Source organism: Vanessa atalanta, chromosome 23, assembly GCF_905147765.1.
Source record: "Vanessa atalanta chromosome 23, ilVanAtal1.2, whole genome shotgun sequence".
Taxonomy (NCBI): Eukaryota; Metazoa; Arthropoda; class Insecta; order Lepidoptera; family Nymphalidae; genus Vanessa; species Vanessa atalanta.
The window spans coordinates 221010-243767 of record NC_061893.1 but is presented as its reverse complement, the minus strand read 5'-3'; the positions used below and the strand labels follow the sequence as shown (position 1 = coordinate 243767).

The following is a 22758-nucleotide window of genomic DNA, read 5'->3' as shown; positions in this document are numbered from 1 at the left end:
CTCATAAAATACTAGTTCACTTTTGATATAATTATTATTGTCGTGATGTTATTGACTTAATCATATACTTACAACAACAATAGAGAAGACAATTTTATATTTCAGATTGGGTGTAGGCTTGAGCGGTTCGAGCGCAGCGAGCGCCGGCAACGTTTCGTCGGCCGCACGCGCCCACACCGCCGCGTATTGCGACACTAGTTTACTTCTGCAATTTTAAGGAAAACCAATAAAAAAATTATAAACAAGATTATTTTGAACATCCCATGTGAATCATAATAGACCATTGAAAGTTCAAACACAGGCATCAAACACAATTTAAATAAACTCCAAACCTTTTTCTATTAAGGAGAGGAGGATGGAGCCCAGATATAGGACATTTTAAGCATTTTAAGCAAACATTACTATTTACACTCTCTTCGACCACCGTTAAGTCTTCCTATTTTGACCTTAACAAGGTAAAATTGGACAAGATTGAGCGCCTTCAAAATATTGACATAATATTTGTATTTGGTCTTCACAAATATGACCCCGTCACCGAATTTCCCAATAAACTCAAGATGCTCTCTAGTCGCCTTCTCAGGAATATACAGATACTATCTCTACTATAATGTGTTCTCTTCAAAGCTGAGACGCCATTTTAGAACAAACAACGCTTTGAATGTAATACTTATGAACGTTCATTTCGTTCGCAAAGAAACCTGATTCTGAAAACTCCCAAACACGCAAATTTCTTTCGGAAATAAGAGAATACTAGTCTTATAAACTATACAAAATAATTAAAAGTACGCATATCCTTTCCAAAACTAACATAAAATCACAACATAAAAATATTTGAATCGTCATATCGAATTAAATGTAAAACTTCCATAATTACATATATTTACTATATTTATCGGTACTAAACTTATTATATGTGTATTTATAAACATCAAGAAGGTCGTGGATCAAAAGTGATTCTTCACCTGTCTGGGTGTTGCTGTGAGTCGTCGCTGTCTGAGTGGTACCCGTCACTGGCGGAGTCTGTCGGCGAGCGCGGCGTTGTCTCCGCTGTCAAATGACCCTCATTCATCTGAGACAAGACAGCTGCACAACCTCGGGAGTAGCTCATTAGTACACCTGCAACTGGCCTGAAATAGAAATAATTAATAATAGAATCGTGACCATCAAGGTATAATAAGTGTTTATATATAAGAGAAATGTAAATAAATATTGGACAACATCACATACATTACTCTGATCCCAATGTAAGTAGCTAAAGCACTTGTGGTATGGAAAATCATAAGTAACGACGGTACCATAAACACCCAGACCCAAGACAACATAGAAAACTAATCAACTTTTTTTCCATCGACTCGGCCGGGAATCGAACCCGGGACCTCGGAGTGGCGTACCCATGCAAACCGGTGTAAACTCGACCAAGGAGGTCGTCAAGAGAAACAAATGAATTTATGGTCATGACTTTGAAAGGTTTAAATATTGTGCTTTTATAAATTGAACATTTTTGTCTGACTATTAAAATATGTACACTTAAACACTTAACATTTAAGATTTCCTTTTTGATAATCTGTGTGTTGCTCCTATTAATGTTGTTTAAACGTAATTAATCGAACGATGACAATAACAATGTTTCCCTTATCTTCTTTTAAATGTCAAATCTATGATTACTTGAAAATATCTAACCTAATATCAATATTCTGATGTTAATACCCTAATTCCGTCCGACGTTTTAGAACAAATGATGAGTTGATACTAAATAAAGGATCCACTACTCGGGAAAAAATAACCGATTGTCTTCTCTCCATACCGATTCTTTTCTACCATTTTAATCGCCAGAAAGCTTCACAATCATTATTTTTGACGATAACTATTCATATACAAATACAAGTTTTTCTCTGAAGTCTATGATAACGACTTCTTCATTGACTCGGAACGCTGTGTGGCAGTCACTAAATTATCCACTAGTAAGTCTCCAATCGTCTTTATATCCATCGTCTTCAGACGCAAGATCAGGCAACTCGTCTAAAGAACATCAACAATTAGAATCACCAAGAACAATGAGGAATGATAATTCGCGTAATGAACTGACTTCAGAACAAAGTCTGATGATATAATCTTTCCCAGACGATGTTTCTGGGAACGAAAGTTTTATATAATTTTTTTGTGTAATGAAGACTCATATTGTAATTAATACAAAAATGTGAGCAGGTAATGATAGAAAAAAAGAAAGTCTTCTCGGATTATCCGTTTGGTGCAAATTAATTATCATTTCTTAAAGATTTCGGTTTCGTTTTTTCTATTCTTCTTTAATTTATTTATTAAAAAACAAGTTATGTGTAACCGTAATTACAGTATATTTAATGTCTTCAAATAATTCAATAATAAATAAGAATGTCACGGAGCTATAACCAAATGTATTAATTTATAGCACAAAAAGGAAACTAAAAAACTTTGGACTAAATTTGAAGAGATAGAACAAGAGTGTATAAGGTTTGTACAGGATTATACGAAACGGAAAATCAAAATATATAGACAAATTAATCAAACAGTCTAAATAATTATTTACAGGCACCACAGCAGGAGCAGTAACGTTCGTCGCAGGTCGAACCGCGTGGTGTAGCTAGTAGAATTATATCAAGTAATTTTCATTATTGTGACTTACAAAACGACTTAAATTACATGCAACTTGACTCATTATTAATGATGATTATGAAAACTGTGTAGAAAAATATCAGCTGATATAAAACAAGTAGAAATAAAAAAGAAAAACTAATCCGTAAAGAAAAATACAATTCCAACTTCTTTAATAAGGAATTTCACTAAGACGCAACGAAGTTGTTTGAGTAAATACATCAGAACTATAAATAAGAAATATGAGATTAACAACTCAATGAATGCGACATAAGTAACATCTCTCTACGTGAAACAACATCTAGATACCAGAGAAAACGGCGTACCTAACTTTTTCTTAAACGATTTGTTGGAAAACTTCGATTTCCAAAACTTTCATCGGAAAGTTGTTTACGAATACTTTCATATTAATCAACGTTTATTTCGTTAACTTTCCTGGCAGTATAGACGTTTTGATTAAATTGGATTCCATCATTATTATCTATACAAATAATATGAAGCCCTTCATTTTTTTGTTTATATAAATATAGTATAGGCGGGATAAGATAAGGCAAGTGACCATCGCTGACTTTGGTTCTGTTACATCGCCAATACGCCACCAATCAGATGATGTATAACATGACACACAAAAATACCAACCATTGCTGTTGGGTGGTAGAATATATGATGAGGAGGTGGTAACTATCTAGACGAGCTTGCCAATGCCCAACAAGTAAAAGTTTGTTTGTTTGAATGCGTTAATCGCACATCTACCAATCAGATTTGAAAACAAATTGCCTCCAGATGCCCATAGTAGTTGTGTGAAACTACTAGAAGCAGCAATTACGATTATTTTGGACCCGATCTCAGTATCTCAAATGATCACAAGCCCTAAAACTTAAATATAAGTGTCACACTTCCAGCACTGTAAACATTTAATAAATTAGAAAGATGAAAGATGAATAAAATTGGTCAATGTGGCATTCAAATGGGAACAAAAAATATCCCGTTTTCTAATTTGCAAAAAGTAAAACATTACATAGACTAGCGAAAAAAGTCTATCCATCATAACAAAGCAAGCAATTCTTCAACAATAAGATTAGATGCAGTCGTAATTTTATGTATCTAAAATATGAATGGAGAGAAACTTTACAACCTTATTAAAGTTAACAATAGCAATAACAACACGAGCAGCACATTGTGTGAACAAACAAGCCGGTTCAGCGGGGACTTTACTTCAAACGGTAACTTTATGGGCTACGTAATGCTTGAATAAGGCGCTAATTTATCCGTCACTTTGTTACGTCACAACAAAATGGCTGAAGACGTTTTGTCGAGTAATTTGAAATTCGAAAATCTTTTGTAATTGATTTTTTTACTGGTTGCGATCGTTCCCATATTATCATGATCATCGTCAGCCAATCGCAGTCCAATGCTGGACATAGGCCTCCCCAAGTTTTCGCATCCAGTTTTTTTTCACCAAGATGACAGGAATCGTAAATTTCTTATGTGAGGATTTTAGTCATCGTAGCCATAACTCAAATTTTCAAACCAATTAATCTCCATTGTCGTCCTCAGCCAATCGTCATCAATGGACGCTGCATACAGTCGGGTCCCGACACCTTCTTCGGGTCATCGGTCCACCTTGCTGGAGGATACCCTTCGCTGCGCTTGGCAATGCACAGTCTCTACTCTAGGACTCCTCTGCTCTTTCGACATACGTGACCATTGAACTGCCACTTTTGTCGGCTAATTATGCAAACTACGTCGATAATTTTTATGTAAAATTTCGTATGATTTTGCAAAGTGGAACAGACTCCCTATTTCAACACGTAGGTGTCATATGATCCTCTGTTCTTATGAGTGAAGAAATTTGGTAAATTTTTGTTAGGTAAATGCCCCAATTTGTACCATCATAAAAGTTCTTTAAAATGATTCAGCGACCGCCAATGCCTCACATAAATGTACAAATATTTTAGAATTATTAGAATGCGTTATTCAATCGTTGGAAAAGAGTGTATTCCGAGCGAGCGTATTAGATAAAAACTTAAACGATTAATTACGTATATAGATTTAGAAACGGCTCAAAGATGCAATAGGAAGATAATAAAAAGCAACACCAAGATTTATATAGCAATAAAAGCCATTAAACCGGCAACAAAAACACCGATCACTTATAAAACATGTAATTTAAACTAAACGGAAACAGTTAAATAACAGGTACACATCGCTATCAAGAACTGTTATCTGCAAAGTGTTATATAACCCTTATGGTTTAACGAAATCACGTAATATTTAAAATATATTAAACTTACACTCACGCCTACTTGATAATTACTTTTACATTCTTATAAAACTCGTTTTTTTTTATGTAAGATAATTTTAAAACGTCAAAAATTTGTTTTCATTTGCATATTTTAAATAATCGTTTTTTTTTTTCGATGACCATATCATGATTACATTTAATTATAACTAAATGAGGAGGATATTACAGTTAATGATTTTTTTTTTTAATTTAATATTTTTTCTTTAAGGAAAGTTTATTAAAGTAAAAGCCTGCTAAAGTCCCACAGGTGGGCAACGCCTAATCTTCTCGTAAGAAATTTTTAAACGTTATCGATCATACAGCTCAAGTGCTGTTTAGTGTTATTTTTACGTATGGTTATTAACGAAAAAATATTTTTACGTAATTCATTTACTGTAACTGTCACGAGTCTATAAGAAATAGATATATGCCGTTATGAGTCTACAATTTTGTAGTACCTACATTTGACGAGATTTTAGCCTACATAGGAAGGGACTGGATGAGCTCTGCCAAAAACAGAAATAAATGGAATTCTTTGGAGGAGGCTTTTACCCCGAGGGGGTCCACAAATCAAAATGGTTCAATTTACTAAATTTGTTGGTTACAATTTATGTTTGTGGAATAAATAAAGCTGTTTTATTATTATATTATTATTATACATTTGATGTAGGTAGGCAAAAATGTATGTTTTTAAAAATACCTACTGTAGTCTTTTAAAGTTCTTTATAACGATAGATAGAGAATAGAGAAGGTACCGATGTTATTGCACTCTAGCACGTGTGACTTTATTCATTCAAAATATCTTGTTTGCAAGCAAACAGGGGGCTTGACAGTATCTTCTCAGGTGTTCCATCACAAAGTCCAGAATTTACTTTCGCACTCATCACTAAGTAACCACAGATCTATTGTTTGATAATGAACACTTACATGTTTTTCAATGAAAAGAATAGTTTAAAGGTATAATAATAAGAATGTCCCTATGTATAGCCCGTACAACATCGTGATTAGGCTTAAAATTATATTTAATTTCAGTCATACTGGAATTGTTCCTCCAGTTAAATGTAAATATTACATAATTATTTATGATCACGCTTTTTTTGCTTCCGCTTTCACCGGTCACGTAACGAAGAAATCAATCACGAATGCCATTTTATTTATACATAACACACGTCAATATTGAATTTGCTTTTAGATGAGTCGTGGATAAAGTTGAACAAACATTTACTTTATGCTATTTATAGCTATAACCGTCGTTTAGTTTTATGAACACTGGTGAAATCTAAGTAAAAGTGCTTTTTTAAGCTTTGTATACTACACACATTGACGACCTCCGTGGTCGAGTAGTGTGTATACCTGTTTCCATACGCCACTCCGAGGTCTCGGCTTCGATTTCCGGCCGAGTTGATGTGGAAAAAGTTCATTAGTTTTCTATGTTGTCTTGGGTCTGGGTGTTTGTGGTACCGTCGTTACTCCATAACACAAGTGCTTGAGCTACTTACACTGGGATCCTGGGATTTATTTATTTATTCATATTGAGTAATTCTTGTTGTTAGTAACATTCGATATTTATACGTTAGAGTACATGATATTTATAAGATTTTTTTAAAAGACTTTTAGCTCTCGATTTAATTATTCCTTGCTGTGCTAGATGAAATTCTGTCGCCTTTGTATTCATCAACCAACGCATACTCCAGTATGGGTAAAGTACTCCAGTAGTAATCAATGATTGTAGTGCGCTGCCACCAACAATTCCTTCATGTGGCTACACGATGCCTGACATCAAAATCAGGCAACGTGATGTACGTGCAGAGCTACAATCACTTGATGTGCGGAAAGCTAGCGGTCCCGATGGAATACCAGCCATAGTGCTGATGAAGTGTGCAGCGGAGCTGTCTCCTGTGTTAACGCGCCTGTTCCAGCTGTCTCTTTCTACAGGATGTGTGCCGGATTCTTGGAGGGAAGCTAATGTGCAAGCGGTTCCCAAAAAAGGGGATCGATCTGACCCGGCAAATTATCGGCCAATAGCTATCACCTCAGTTCTTTGTAAGGTGATGGAACGGATCTTAAACAACCAACTGATCCATTACCTAGAAGATCACTGTCTAATTAATGATCGTCAGTACGGGTTTCGACCAAAACGGTCCACAGGTGATCTTCTAGCGTACGTAACACACCTCTGGGGTGAAGCTATCGATAAGCGTGGAGAGTCGTTGGCCGTCAGCCTCGATATCTCCAAGGCTTTCGACAGAGTCTGGCACAGAAGTCTTCTCTCCAAGCTGCCGGCATACGGTCTGCCGGTTCAGCTCTGCACCTGGATTGCTAGCTTTCTACACAAGCGCAGCCTTCGCGTTCTAGTTGATGGTTGCGCTTCAAAATCCCATGTAGTTAATGCTGGAGTCCCCCAGGGGTCTGTGATATCCCCCACGCTCTTTCTTCTGCATATCAATGATATGCTCTCTCTCGGGAACATACATTGCTATGCAGATGACAGTACAGTGCACGGGGGATACCACGGACGCGCAGCGGCTGGACGGGCGGAAACTGAGGAGAGACGGAGGGATCTTGTTGTTGAACTCGATAGGACGTTAGGACTCATCGCCAAATGGGGCTCTGACAATCTTGTTGAGTTTAACGCCAAGAAAACACAGGTGTGCGCTCTCACAGCGAAAAAGTCACCATTTTCCCCTCCTCCTTCCCTCTGTGGCACTACGCTGGAGATACATAGCAAAGTCGCCATACTGGGAATCGACGTTCGGTGCGACCTCAATCCAAAGGATCACATCGAGGCTGTTATAAAAACAGCCTCACGTAAACTCGGAGTCCTGAACAAGGTGCGGCGTTTTTTCACGCCTGCTCAACTGCTCCTGCTGTATAAAACACAGGTACGGTCCTGCGTTGAATATTGCTCGCACCTCTGGGATGGCTCCGCTAAGTACCTACTGGAGGCCTTGGATCGGTTGCAGCGACGTGCGGTTCGCATTATTGGCGATGTAAAGGTCACCAACACCCTCGAGCCTTTACAATTGCGTCGAGAGATAGCGGCACTCAGCGCTTTCTATCGAATGTGTCACGGCGAGTGCTCAGAGGAACTATTCTCCCTTATTCCTGCTTCCCCTTTCCTACACAAGTCCACGCGTGCTGGTTCTCGATGTCACCGCCTAACTGTGACATCAATTCCATCGCGTACAAAGAAATTTGGCAACTCTTTTCTTTGTCGCACTTCCAAAACATGGAATTCTTTACCAGTGCACGTATTCCCCTCCTCTTATGACCTGGGTTCCTTCAAACGAGGCGTGAAGAGGCATCTTGCGGGCCGGCAAGGCGGGGGCGGCTAGAGCAGATCACCTTTCCCAACTGCACTAGCCGTCGTCGCGTTTGGACTCTACTACCACTTACCATCAGGTGGAGCAGAGTCATTTGCCCTCCCGGGCTATATAAAAAAAAAAAAAAAAAAAAAAAAAAAAAAAAAAAAAAAAAAAAAAAAAAAAAAAAAAAAAAAAAAAAGCGTCACGGAATACGCTTCGACTGAGTAAGTGCTACCCACTCATCGAATATTCTACCGCATTAGAAATGATAGGAATGATTAATGCGGAAAATTTCTTACGACGCCAATGTATCTTATCTAATGTATCTTACCATCGGGTTTCCCATTTGCCAACCGGTCTACCTATTCCATAAAAGAAAAAAAGTAACCATTCTATAATATTTGTAACCCTACATTAGGAGTGATGATGAGTGATGATATCTGTTTATATTTATTGCATATCTGGTAATTGGGCACCTAACTAGTAAGGCCAAGAATGATATCCGTTGTTATTAAAAAAGATCGAGCCCGTGAAAACGCCGTTTCCTCTTCCTACACGATAACATCACTCGCATCCGACGAGGAATTAGAATCGTAATATTTTGACGGACGATGATTTGTTTTAACGTACCGAATTAAAAAGATCATTATATAAGGTCATTGCGTTAGTAAACTTAAAATACAAGGTCGGATTTTAATTTCGACGTGTTATAATGAACGCTTCTTATCTTTGTTACGTATGAGAAATTAGAAAGTTTAGTTTGCATTCTAATACCTAAAAAAACTGTTATAGATGAGTGTACGATAGTAAGGAGAGCTGTAATTGTTTTTATAATAGCAGGTACAGTTTTGGTCAGCATTACAAACAACTCAACAAGGGTTACATGTTGGAATATGAAAACGTGAAGTGTTTGGGACAAAGTTGTTTTTGTTATATATTATGTATTAACAAATAATCGATATAATAAAATAAACTAACAACGCTTGGGAATAATTAATTGAAAATTATGAAATCGTTATTATTGTCCTGCGTGGATTGAAACAATAGCAAAAAGTAAGTTTAAATAATATTATATAATATATTAAAAAGAAACAGAGGGAAAGAGAGGTGAAAGCAGCCTGGATATGGAGGGAGGGAAGGCTTTTTCCTAAGGTGACAGTTCAGTCTACTGTAAGCCGCGTAAACTTATATAGAGCACAAATATATAGAGCCTCAACTGTACACCGGGAGAGTGCTTCAATAAAATAATATACAGAAGACCGTCTTTTTTTTGAAAGAGGCTTCTTCCAGGTAATAATTTGATTTAAATATTAAATAAATAAACAAATATTGGACAACATCACATACATTACTCTGATCCCAATGCAAGTAGCTAAAGCACTTGTGTTATGGAAAGTCAGAAGTAACGACGGTACCACAAACACCCAGACCCAAGACAACAATTTCTACTAATAAACTTTTTCTACAAATTCGACTCGGCCGGGAATCGAACTCGGACCTCGGAGCGGCGTACCCATGAAAACCGGTGTACACACTATTCGACCACGGAGATCGTCAATCGAGATTTACAGTTATAGGATAAATTTATTTTATATAATAAGTGTTTAATTTTACCTAGTGTCACTTAGATCCAACGTTGGATCGCTCCGTTTGATTTGTCCAACGCAGGCCAGGACAGCTTTGTCGCTTTCAACCCTAGCTGACAAGGAAGCCACTAGTGTTGGCAACTGCCGTAAAGCAGGTTTATCGACAATAGTCAAGAGAGACTTGTTGTCGATAAGTCGACGTTCAACGTCAGCGTGGGATAGCGCGAGTAACCGCTGGTGGGATGAAGATGCTGGATCTTGGTTCACTGTCACAGATGACTGGAACCAAAGGAATAAAAAAATATATATCTGTGAGTGTTACCTAATTAGTAAAATCGCTATTACAAAATAAATTTTATAAAAGAAAACATTATACAATAATAATAAAAAAAAGTTTAAAGAAAATTATGATGGGGTCACTGACCAGTTCCTCCAGCTTGTGCAGAGCTTGTTTATAAACCTCCACGTGTCGCTGCAGCTCGTTCTTCATCGCCACGTGGAGCGATATCAGCGACCCTGAAGCATCAGCTGTCAAGCCATGGGTCCCTAGACCTGTGATAAATACAATATATAAACCAAAAGAAAAGCCTCATAGAGGTGATGTGATTGTGAGAATTGAAAGTCTAATTTTTACCCGTGATGTTATTATTCAATAATTCATTGACAAAATCTTTACTATTCGATATTTGGCCCATTCGCTAGTCTTTAATTCGTCTCCGTCATAGCCATGAGAATAACTTAATTAATTATTTATATCTAAAGTATTACACGCATATGTAACCTTTACTGAGTGCAACATATAATTTATCTCGTTCGCTTAAATTCTCATCAGATTATGTTTTTCCATAATTCTGTTTACTAACAAAGGCAGAACAAAGATATACATCAAGAGGAAATCACGCAATTCTGGCTCATCCTCCACTTTACGTATTTTCATCCGGCGTTTTAGGAAATTAAGCATTATCCATACTTCCACATTCGTCACGTCTTTCCGAAACTAACGTCAAGGGTCCATTTTTTATTGACCTACTATTACGAGTTATTATATTCGAGGCCCAGTGGTTAGATCGCGTACATATTAACCGATGATTGCGGGTTCAAACCCAGGCAAGCACCACTGAATTTTCATGTACTTGATTTGTGTTTATAATTAATCTTGAGTTCGGCATTAATAAGAAAGCATCGTGAGAAAACCTGCATGTGTTTAATTGCAACGAAATTTTGCTACATGTGTATCTCCTCAAAGGGAGAGGAGGCCTTAGCCCAGCAGACAGAAATTTACAGACTGCTAGAAACACACGCGCATCTAACCAGATTTACTGGCTGTATTTAAAAGGTCTTAGCAAGATATATAAAATGTATTTATTATGTTTTTTTTTTATTCATCCCAAAATTAATTTCGAATAAAAATTTCAACATGTTTCCGAGCAATTGAAATTATTGTTGCTTCGGTATGACGCAAAACAGTAATAATTTTAACACTTCGACTTTCAAGGTTCAAAATATTACCCAAAGTCTAAATATCGTTGTGCCACAAATATTTTTATATACGCTAATTGTAATTCCTATAAACAACCCACGCGAACCGCCACACTTGAAATGTTTCATAAGATAACTTCGTCGCTTCGTCATTCTTGCGTTAATTATTAATTATCTTTAAAGGTTACTATATTATGTATAATGTAAATCTAAATATACAGTTTATAAATGTCCCACTAGAGGCTTAGATCTTTCCTCGTGAGGCGTTGCGGGCTGAGGCCTCCTCTAAAGGCCGTACAAAATTTTCATATGCTAAATTTGATCTTGATCTCGGTGGTGAGGAAAATAGAAAAACAAATCGGCCACCTGTGTATCCACCAGCCCTCTCATTAGACCAGCATAGTGGAATAAATCTCAAACCTTCTCAAAAATAAGTCTTTAACCGTCTTTTACAAGCTAAATTAGTTTGCTCAAAATAATACAAAAGTAACATTTTCAAAAATATAGCTACCTTGTACAGCTGCGTCTAGCTGTCTCCTCCTGTTGTCAACAGCTTCCCTTGCATCTGGGCTGTAATTCGCCAAGGCGTTAGCCAGGCGAGTGGTTCTGGCTCGTAGACCAGATCCTTGATCTACTCCAAGTAGACCGACAAGTCTCCAAGCGACTGCCTCGCATTGTAGCTCTGGCCGCGGAACAATTTCAAGTGATAACAACCTGAGAAGAAATGAAATCTGTTTAATAATATGCTTATGTCATGTCATCATAATATAAACCATTTATTTGATAAAGTCCTCAATGCAAAAATTAACAAACCACTTATTTAGATTAGCTTTAATGTTATAATTTTTCAATTATATGTGGATAGCGAATAGTCTAGGCTTAGTGACAGATTTTTAATATTTTGAGTACTGTATCTTAAAAATGTTCACGCTACAGGAATTCTTCATTATATATGGAATCTTCTTGTCTTTACAGAGAATTCGAACAATACGTAATCAAGATCAAAATTTTCATTCAATATAGAGACGTTACTTACACATGCTTATCGATTTGTGTTGTGAAAATAAATGGCTCAGAACTAAGAACTGACGAAAGAAACTCCGAACTAACTCTAACATCTTGCTGATACTATAATACAGTATATCACATATAGAATACATATTCTATACTTTCGTTAGAAAGAGACACGACACTGGCAGTAAATAGTCTGATCACAACCGTAAAATGCAAATCAAATGTTAATGATATTAGATCCCATCATTATAATGTGAATAACACCGTATTTGTCCAAACAATACCAGATCTACATAGTTTTTAATTACCACATCACAATTAACAATAGAAAAGAAAAAAAGTCATCATAACCTAACAATTGCATTAGTTATGTTCGTCATAAACCGGTGAGAGCATCAACTCGTACTGTGAGACCGTTACAGTGTTGCCAACTTTTTGTTATTTCGTACTGTTTCTAGATAGCATATTGAAGTGCTATGAATAGCTATCACTAAGAACACTGTGGCTCTTAAGAAATAATACGGGGCTATTCTACTAACAAATTGTCACGTTATCGCAATCGAATCGAGACGTTACCGTTGCAGTTTAGCCAATGATCCAGTTGCAGTTTGGTAGAATTTTCAAAGTCGAATGGGAATATAATTGGGATATTATCATAAAAAAGTAGAATTCCCCTCAGTTATGATAGTCGAAGTTAGATCGGAATAAAACCGGAGTCGTATCGTTGCCGTTTTATGTTAGTAGAATTGGCTCCCAGAACAGTACAAAACTATCTGCATCAGCAATAAACGGAGAAATATAGAATTATAGAATGAAAAAAAAGTATTGACGTGATGGTACCATGAGCCCAGGGCATTGAACTTAATGGTACTTTGCTATCACAGTATATTTGATTTCATGGTATCTTATAGTTAAGTACCGCCACCCATCATATTAAAGGGTGAGTGACCCCGTGTAACCGTGACACAAGGGACATAACATCTTGGTTCCCTAAGTGCGCGGTATATTAGGGATGTGAGGAATGGTTAATATTTCTAACAGCGCTGCTTAACATCAGGTTCTTTTATATAACAGCTTGCCGTTCTGCCTACCTGATACATAAAAAAGATCTACTCTAGAAAAATTACATTCAATTGAATCAGGTATCGTGACGTTGTGTGCATTGTCTAACACAGTCTAAGGTAATATAAGTCGCTCCCTTGTCTCTCGTTACGGAGTGTCTGGCGTCACCTTCCTGAGCGTATGTGAAATCCGGGAAATCATAAAAAAAAAGAAAAGACCCTAAGGCACGGTCCAGAAGTGTAAGTATATAGAAAACGCAAATTTTATAACATTACTGTAATATTATGATATGTAACATAAACTTGTACACTGTCGATGACAGTCAATTGTGTAAGGGAAGTATATATTGGTATCTCGTTATTGCTCACAAATATTTAAATAAATTAAATATTATTATCATTAATATTTGTGGTAAGGCATTGTGCATGACCTTTTGGGTACCACCCACTGAGCAATACTTTAGTATATTTATGCTTCGGTTGAAAGATGAAGTGATTGAACCAGTGTAACAACAGTCATAACATAACAGCTTGTTCTCAAGGTTGGTGGCGCATTGTTGATAGTAGGAATTATAAATATATCTGATGGAACCAATATTGATTAACAGTGGTGACGACTTACCGTCTAGTAGCTTATTTGCGAGACTATTATTTACTATATAAGTAAGTTTGTTTATATTAAGACGTAAGTTTTACTTTAGTGGGTTATGGTATAGGTATTACAAACTGAACTAAAATCATGAATTTGTAACAAAACGCACGCTAAATAAAGACGCATTACAAGAAGAAGTAAATTCATAGCTTTATCGATTTGAAACACACACGCAATTATTTCAAAATATCAGGAATTCTTATGAGTCCGACTTCGTACGAGTAAAACTAATAATAAGTTTAAACAAACAAACTGTACCACTCATTTCATTATTAATGAAAAAGGATTTATTTTTATTCCACAGTTAAGGTTGGTCCAATAACTGTGACCTGTCATAGTTAATGGCAAAGGAAAGCACTTTCTTGTTTTGTAACGATACGACACAATTTTATTCCTAATCAAGCCTTAATTGATTGAGGCCACCTGGTGGTAATTGATTACCACCGCCTATAAAAATTAGCGCTGCAAGAAATATTTAACTTACATTACGAACCATGGGAACAAAGGTACACTTGTTGGTAGCGCTTTTTTCACGCTCGTTTGGATAGATACCAACCTGAAGAATATCTAATTTTCCGAACAAATAAAATTATATAACTATACATAGAATAAGTATTTCTTTTTTCCTTAGTGACAAGTCATCAATTTTATTATAATTCTAAATAAATCGTATTATAAAAGCAATAAGTTTAATATAAACGAGACAAGTAGTGTTACTTACGTTGAGAAACAGACTTAATAAAAATATGATAGAGTCCTTTATCGAATGAATATATAATGTTTTACCAAAATCACACCTGAGTACTTTCCATTCACCATCACCAAAACGAGTTTTATTAAAAAAACTGATCCACCAGACAGCCCGTCGCAACCTGCTCACTTTCACCGACCAGCCCTTGATATGTGACGAAACCTCATACAAAACATTCATTCCGTTCGCATATATAATAATACAATATATTGATTCTTCAACGTACAGATTTTCATTCATTTTCATTCAATTGGAAAACATAACAATAACTAGGATAGCATAACAAGTCGAAGAAGAGAAAACATTGGTATAATTAAGTATTACAAAAGGTTATACACCCATCAATAAAATCCGCCAAATGCAATTTTATGATGAGCAACACAGAAGCGATGTTTCGTGTATTTATAATTATTTTAATTATTATTTTCATAATGACTTTACTAGTCATTATGAAAATTAACCCTTTATCTGATAACTAAGGTACACGTATCGAATCCAATTAAAATAAAGAAATCAAATATAATTAATAGTAATTTTTAATTACCGTCTTCATGGTTTTCTGTTTGACCTAAAGGTTGACTGGCAGAGAATGCCTTCAGGCATTAAGTCCGCCTTTTGTTCCATTAACTTTGTGGTGGTCAATAAAGTATTTAAATAAAATAAATAAATATAATAATTTAGAAGTTTCAATAAATTGATACAATACATGAAGCAATTAATATTTAAGAATGACAAAAATAAAATGGATGGGGTTTAGTTAACGAAGATTATGTCACTCTTCGGACTAAACTATAACCCACAATAAATTAAAATCAAATAAGATTTATAACAAATCTAATAATAATAATTGTTGCATGCAAGATTTATAATAATAATGACCTGAGCTGCGCCGTTAAATGATAAAGAGAACAAATGGCGCGAACATCTGTATCTTATTCCAAATCATAACATTGTGGCGTTTTCAGTTAAATACTTGGACCTTGGAGTAGATAGTGTAACTATAAGCGCAAGGGTCACAATATCGTAGTTACCAAAAGTGGTGGCGCATTGCCGATGTAAGAATGGTTAATAAATCTTACAAATCAAAATATACTTTGTTCAAGTAGGCTTTTACAAGCACTTTTGAATCGTCATTTAATAAACTATTTAAAGTAAAGCTACCACCGGTTCGGAATGTAGATTCTACCGAGAACAACCGGCAAGACAGTAGTTACTCTTTTTCAACATCTAAAAATACAGTCATGTTAGTTAAATACAATTATATATGTATGTTATGTCTCCTGCCATGAATTCAAAAATCATTCAACTACACGCTTTTTTATCATCTATATAATCTTGTATCGAATATGCCTTCTTTACCGATGTATTTTTTACAAATGACTTGAATCTATGAAACGGCAAAGTTAAAAATGTCTGTGGAATTTTATTGTGACATTGGTTAGTGTAACTGGTCACTAGCACAAAGTAGTTCAGGTTGCCTATCTTCCAGTCTGCCCAACTACTAAAAATAATAAAATTTTAAGAGTAATAGCCGTTTAAATGTCCCATCTCATTATTTAATATATAATATTGATGAAAATATTTCTTTGCAATTATTATCATCAATCGTGATTATGAAAGGTAATATCCTAATAGCTTTCAACCATATGTTTTCTAAGATATTATATACCTTATGTAATGTTCTGATGTTACATAATAATGTTAATGACATGCACTTTGATGTTCCAACAATAAATACGTCAGATATTCACAGTCCGCGTATGTCTTCTTTTCTAGAACCTTAATTATGATAGACACTCACGCAGGTGCTTACAAGTTGTGCATGAGATGACTAATATAAGAATAAATGCCGAAAAGCCGAGAACCATCTCGGCTTTTCGGCATTTATTCGTAAATTTTTCACTGCTGGGCTAAGGCCATCTCGAACCATCGAGATGGCCTTAGCCCAGCAGTGAAAAATTTACAGGCTGCTAATGTAATGTAATGTAATGTAATGCACGTGTAAGTGAACAGATGTATATTTAACTAGTTGTCGCCCGCGGCTTTGCTCCTTTTAGCGATCGGTCGTCAGGTATAATACTATGTTCTTCCTTGAAGTTCAAGCTTCAAACCAGATTTCAATATATTTGGTTCAGTGGTTTGGTTGTGATAGAGCCAAAGACAGACAGACTTTTGTATTTATAATATTATTATGTATATTTAATATTTTTTAACTACCAGTTTACAACAGAGTCAATACTATGAGTCAGTAATAAATATTATGGCTAGACTTAATAATATTATTTGCTTTGATTTTATTGTTTTAATGACGTTCTAAGTGGGGGATGTGTCGTATTTCTCGCAGTGCCAATGTTCAAGAACGACCGTGACCACTTCCATTAGGTCGACTACTTTTAGAAAATATAGATTTTTTCCTCTCAATAAATCATACATCGATGTATAATTAATTATTGGAATGCCATTTATATTTTCATATATTCAGGATGCCTTAATATAGCAAATCAAATGACTTGATTTTTACTGGATCATGCGAATTTGTTTATACATCCAGTGATTGTTATTTTTTACATTTACTATTAGGTTACCTTGATGAAGTTTGGTGAGTTGAGTCTACTCTACTAACTGTAAGTAACTGTAAGTAACTGTGAGTAACTATAACAACTTAAATTTAAGGACATATCTGTGTGCCGATTCTTTAAGCATATTTAATGATATTTATCGCATGTGAGTAACTATAATTACTAAAAACTATTCTTAGAAATTTCTAAAATCTCCTGATATAGGTAAAAATGTAATGTTCTATTTCCGTTAATTATTATTTATTTATTTATTTATTTATTATAATATCAACACCAACAAGAAGTACACTCATACACACAATATAGTCATTAAACATAAGGTTTATATAAACCAAGTGTCTCCTTAATTATAGGTGTTGCAAGATATGTCAATATTACAAGTTAACAAAATATAATAATTTCCAGATTTACAATATTAATTACAATTAGAAAGAGATATTAAGAATTCAATTATTAGAAAAATTAACACATAAATATAAATAAAATGAATAAGATATTATTATTAGAATACATTAAGATTTACGATTAAAATACGATTAAATGCAAACAATTAATTATAAGGTACAATTAATAAAGGGGTTAAAACATAGATTCAAGACAACAATTTATACATTACTTTTTAAAAAGCATTGATATTTTTTTACGAAAGAGATTCAATTTGTCATTAAATATATCAACAATAAGAGCTTCGTTTGACTTTTTCTCATTGTTAATCATATTGAGCGACTTATAAATATTGTTAAGATCGATGATTAGCCTATTAATTGGAGAGTAGCGCCCTTGACGGGAGCGAGTGAGTTTTTCAACGAAATTTATATTCAGGTTTAAGAATTAAGATGTCAAATACAAACTTAACGCGATTAAAGCGTGGGGGCGCGACATGACAAATACTAAAACCAGCTACAGTTACCGACGTGGAACCAGCTGCGGCGATCACTCCAATCTGTCCTTACGTAGAAATTTATTGAATAACGATCATATATTTCATGTATAAATTACTTTACATTGAGAAAGTCGACACGGACAACCGGTCAGGAGTACTTTCATCATATCCTATCTATTAATATTATAAAAATTAACAAGCTGAAATAAACTCTATCTTGAACTACATAGAGTCTATATCAGTTTGGTATTATTAAGATAAAGTCGCGTCTGCAACAGGTGAACTGTATTACACGTTGCGGTTGTCTTGAACCTTATTGTTTAAGGATTAAGGTCCAAATTTGTTAAAAGTCTATATGTAATTTGATTTATTAGTGCTATGGAAGTAGGTTTCCTGGGTGAAGTACCTAGTCTATTAATTTCAAAGCATCACCGGTCATGATTGTCGCTTTCTTTATTAAGTTACTTATAACAAGTGATTTGTTATTAAAACAGATACCAACAATGTGAGAAGGATAATTCTAAAATACTACCAACTACGACTACCTTTACCAAATAGAAAAGATACTTTATAAACTTCGTGAATTAATTAATATTATCGATGCCAATTATTTGTTCTGCCATATTTATATTTTATTTAAAATAAATATGCAAGTTGGAGAATGGGCTTGAGGCTGGGAATGGGACTGGCTCAAAACGGAGCACAACAATATTAAGTATCCCTGCTTTGCGATAGAATATCCAATGGCCTGATAATTATTTAATTAAGGAAAGTAAAAGTATGCGTTATATGTCATATGGTGACGTCACTTCTGGGAATGTTTGTTCTTTCAATATGGACGAGACAAAATCGCTCCTGTCGCAAAGTAAGCACGTGAATGTCCAATGTAAAGATAAGGTGAAGCTGTTTATTCCAACAGGCTGCTCCAATGCGTATTGGTGGACATATGTGCCAAATTTACATCGAATACATGTCTGTATGTAGTTTTCCTCGCGGTGTTTTCCTTCACCAGCGCGCACGAGATGAATTATAAATACAACTGCAGAACTTTGATGCTGGTCTTCTAACTACCGAGCAGTATCGGCTCCTTGTATGACTCATAGCTGGTCAATTTTATAAACCTAGACAATCTGGATTATTTATAAATTATTCTACGAATATATATTTAGTAGGCCCGCGACTCAAAGGGACGACCTGTACCCTACAAAAATACATTCGCCCAATAGGACATAGCCTAGAGTTACCAAGGCCCAATAATCTCTCTCAATCTAATCTATATGTCTCTCAAACAATAATCCATCTCAGCTCTATTAAATTTATTTAGTAGATATTCATTTCAACTTAATAAATCTTTCATCATCATCATATCATCAAATATCTTTCTAATAATAAAATGTGAAAGTATATTGGATGTTGGTTAGTCTAACGAAATTTTAAATTTAAAAGTAAATTATGTCGTGGAGTGGGTGGATTATGTGATGTGAATTAGGATATTTATTATCTTACAAGACGAACTTACAAAAGGAGGACGTTAGATATTGATGTATTGATATATGTATTAACATAAGTACTATTTACATTAAGGTCTTAAGTATCTATAAATTTAAATTAAAAATAGTTACTGTATAAATAATAGCCACGTGGAGTGGTGGCGAGAATGCTTGCAGCATTTCAGATCTCGAGGTGAAATTTTATTACGTACTTTGCCGTTTTTAAACGTTACTATGTAACAAACAGACAGACATGCACTCTCGCATTTAAAATATTATTCTTTCGTCTAATAAACAAACATTAAAATTATTAACATTGCATAAAAGTTACGGTAAAGACAGTAATAAAAAAACTAAAGATACAACGTTTTATTTAAACGAATATCCGCCATTCCCATGTCACTTAAGATTGTATTTGAAGTTGGTCTAGAAGGATCAAAATCAATTTAAACTTTAGTAAGACTAGTTTTTAAATTTAATAAACACATTACGTGAACATCAAAAATCGTACACTATGCAAATTTATTATCCTTCTCCTATAACACCACCCATCTTTTGGCTGTGTTCTTCGAGTGTATGAAGACCAAGGGAGCGCTCCCATGAAGAAAGTGTCTTCAAAGTTAAGAGCCCAGATTTCTTGGTAACAACTCCCCTTTTTACTCAACTAAATACAATCCATTTATCTCCCGCGTGTACACATATATACATGAGTAATTTAATGGGTGTTAAAATGCATCGACTGAATTATCAAACCAGTTATTTAATTATCAAACTTTAAATATATTTTAATACTAAATTATATATAAAATGGCGATTCAAATTGCTTGTAAGGACCTGCTTAAATAAAGTGTATTTTCATTTTGATATTAGGTAAACTAACTACTCTACTGATTGCACTGACCACACGTCGTAATGATTATAATACCGACTTAATGAATAAGCCTGTTAATTGAGGTATATTGTATTTTAACAATAAAAACAAATGTAATCTTAATCAACCGCTACTGTATGCTCTCATTAACATCTCGAACTCGGTAATGAGCTGGCAAACAATGGCGAGCGAACAGCGACTCGTGTGAAATATATATTTATAAACAAGTATTTCGACTGGATTGGAATTTAAATGAATCCTTTTTAATTTAAGAGTGACTGGAAAATAGGCCACCTAATGGTAAGGAATCATCACCGCCAATAAAAGTTAGTACTGTAAGAAATATTGATCAGCCCTTCCATCAATGCGCCACCAGCAGCAGGATAAAAAGTGGCCCTTATGTTTGTAATTAAACTTACTCTCTCTCATCTTTTAACTCAGAAAAAAACGAGACAAAATATAGCTATTTGGGGGAAGAATATGTGATGAGTGGCTAGTACGTCACGGTTAGGCCCCAGACGAAAGCAGTTCACTTTTTTTTCTAATATGTGAAACGTTTTTTATTTTCTTGTCTGACCACTTAACATTATATAACTCAATAAAAATAAATTAAGCATAGAAACCATATCATATAAAATTCATAACATTTGTTACAATAACTACATTCGAAATTCGGCCACTGGGCACACACTACTTAAAATAAATAGTCCTTAACACTTAATATAATTGAAGTAGCATATGAAGTGTCTTACCTGTTCAACAGTGTCTCGATAAGATGTGCAGAATGAGGTAAGGCTTCTATCAGCAGATCTACTGGCAAATCCGACGCAACGCTCTGCAACACTCCTGGTCCTAGCCTCGCGACGATGGCCGCCGCTTCCCGGAATTGACGTCCTTCGGCTAATAACAGCACGCGACGTAACGCTAGACGGGGAGAAGTATACGTGTTCTTCTCTCTCTCCCTCTCACGTCGTATGCGCTCTCGACTCTCATTCATTTTCGAGTTCTTTTGGTAGGGCTAGCCCATTATATTGTTGGTTGTCAAATGAATTATATTTAGCTGTAACAAAAACAATACAATTAGTGATATATAGAAAACAAATTTGATACTGAATTGTGAACTGTTAAAGAATGATATGGGACATTGCTTACATAAAGATGTCACATAATTGTCGATATTATACTGTTTACGATCATGTACAAAGGTAATTAATTTTTGGTTCTAATAAAGAAAGTTTAATTAAATTCCTTTAATTTAATTTCGAATACCAGAATTACGCAAACGAATATTGCTATTCTGAGTCTCACTGTCATAGATTTATTCATCTTAAAAGTAAAGAATAATTTTCATATAAGATAATATGATATTTGTCCGCCCTGGAGCATTCTAATCACGTGTAAAATATGTTATGATACAGGTGTATGCGCAGATCTTGGGATAATCTTTATGACTTCCTCTGTTACGATAGAACGGCAATCCGACGTGCAAATAGAATTCATGCACAGGACCAACGAAATAACGTTCATTTCGAAAATAAACAATTAACTTTTTAATGGCCCTTAGGATCTAAAGATTTTTAAACAAGCCATAATACTTTAAATAAAACTTAGAAATATAAATGTATTTTAAATACGTTTACCGACAGATATATTAATCACCCATAAATCATCACCCATCAGTTGTTATGTGTTTACATAAAATAAAAAACAGTAGACAATTTATTATGAGAAGTGTTTTTTACTTAAAGCGTGTGTGTATTGAACACACACAATGTAATGAGATCGTTAAAATCAATACACGCTGCTATTTCTCATACGATCGAGATGCGAGTGTTTGTCTCCGATCCGTTACGGTCCCATGCCACAGATAATGATAACGGGATGCTATCGTTAGTCATCGCTATTTTTTATCGATACAATAACGTTACAGATAAATTGATATATTTAAAGGCGATTATTCGCTTGGAGCAGAATTATAATCTGTGATCTGATTCTAATTAAAATCTAACATTAAAAAATAAAAATATATTTTAGAATATATCTTTGCTGATTATAAATTAAAATCGTCTGTTAAAAAAAAGCATTAATAAATAAGGTAATATTATTCAACACAAGATTATATGGATAATAAAAAAAGCGTGGAGCTAATACTTGTTGACTTTCAAGAAGAATACA

The 22758-nt window shown here is 34.8% G+C and overlaps 1 protein-coding gene across 1 annotated transcript in view; it reads right to left on the bottom strand.

Moving 5' to 3' along the window:
* Nucleotides 1-22758, bottom strand: part of LOC125073135 — a 34196-nt gene that overhangs the window by 2570 nt on the left and 8868 nt on the right. Inside the window, exons 2-7 of the mRNA XM_047683839.1 lie at nucleotides 21336-21643; nucleotides 11794-11996; nucleotides 10228-10355; nucleotides 9832-10082; nucleotides 963-1127; nucleotides 73-205 (exon numbers count right to left, since the gene is read on the bottom strand). Of these exons, the coding sequence (XP_047539795.1) occupies nucleotides 73-205; nucleotides 963-1127; nucleotides 9832-10082; nucleotides 10228-10355; nucleotides 11794-11996; nucleotides 21336-21580 (1125 nt within the window). The 5' untranslated portion in view covers nucleotides 21581-21643. The remainder of the gene's footprint in view (nucleotides 1-72; nucleotides 206-962; nucleotides 1128-9831; nucleotides 10083-10227; nucleotides 10356-11793; nucleotides 11997-21335; nucleotides 21644-22758) is intronic.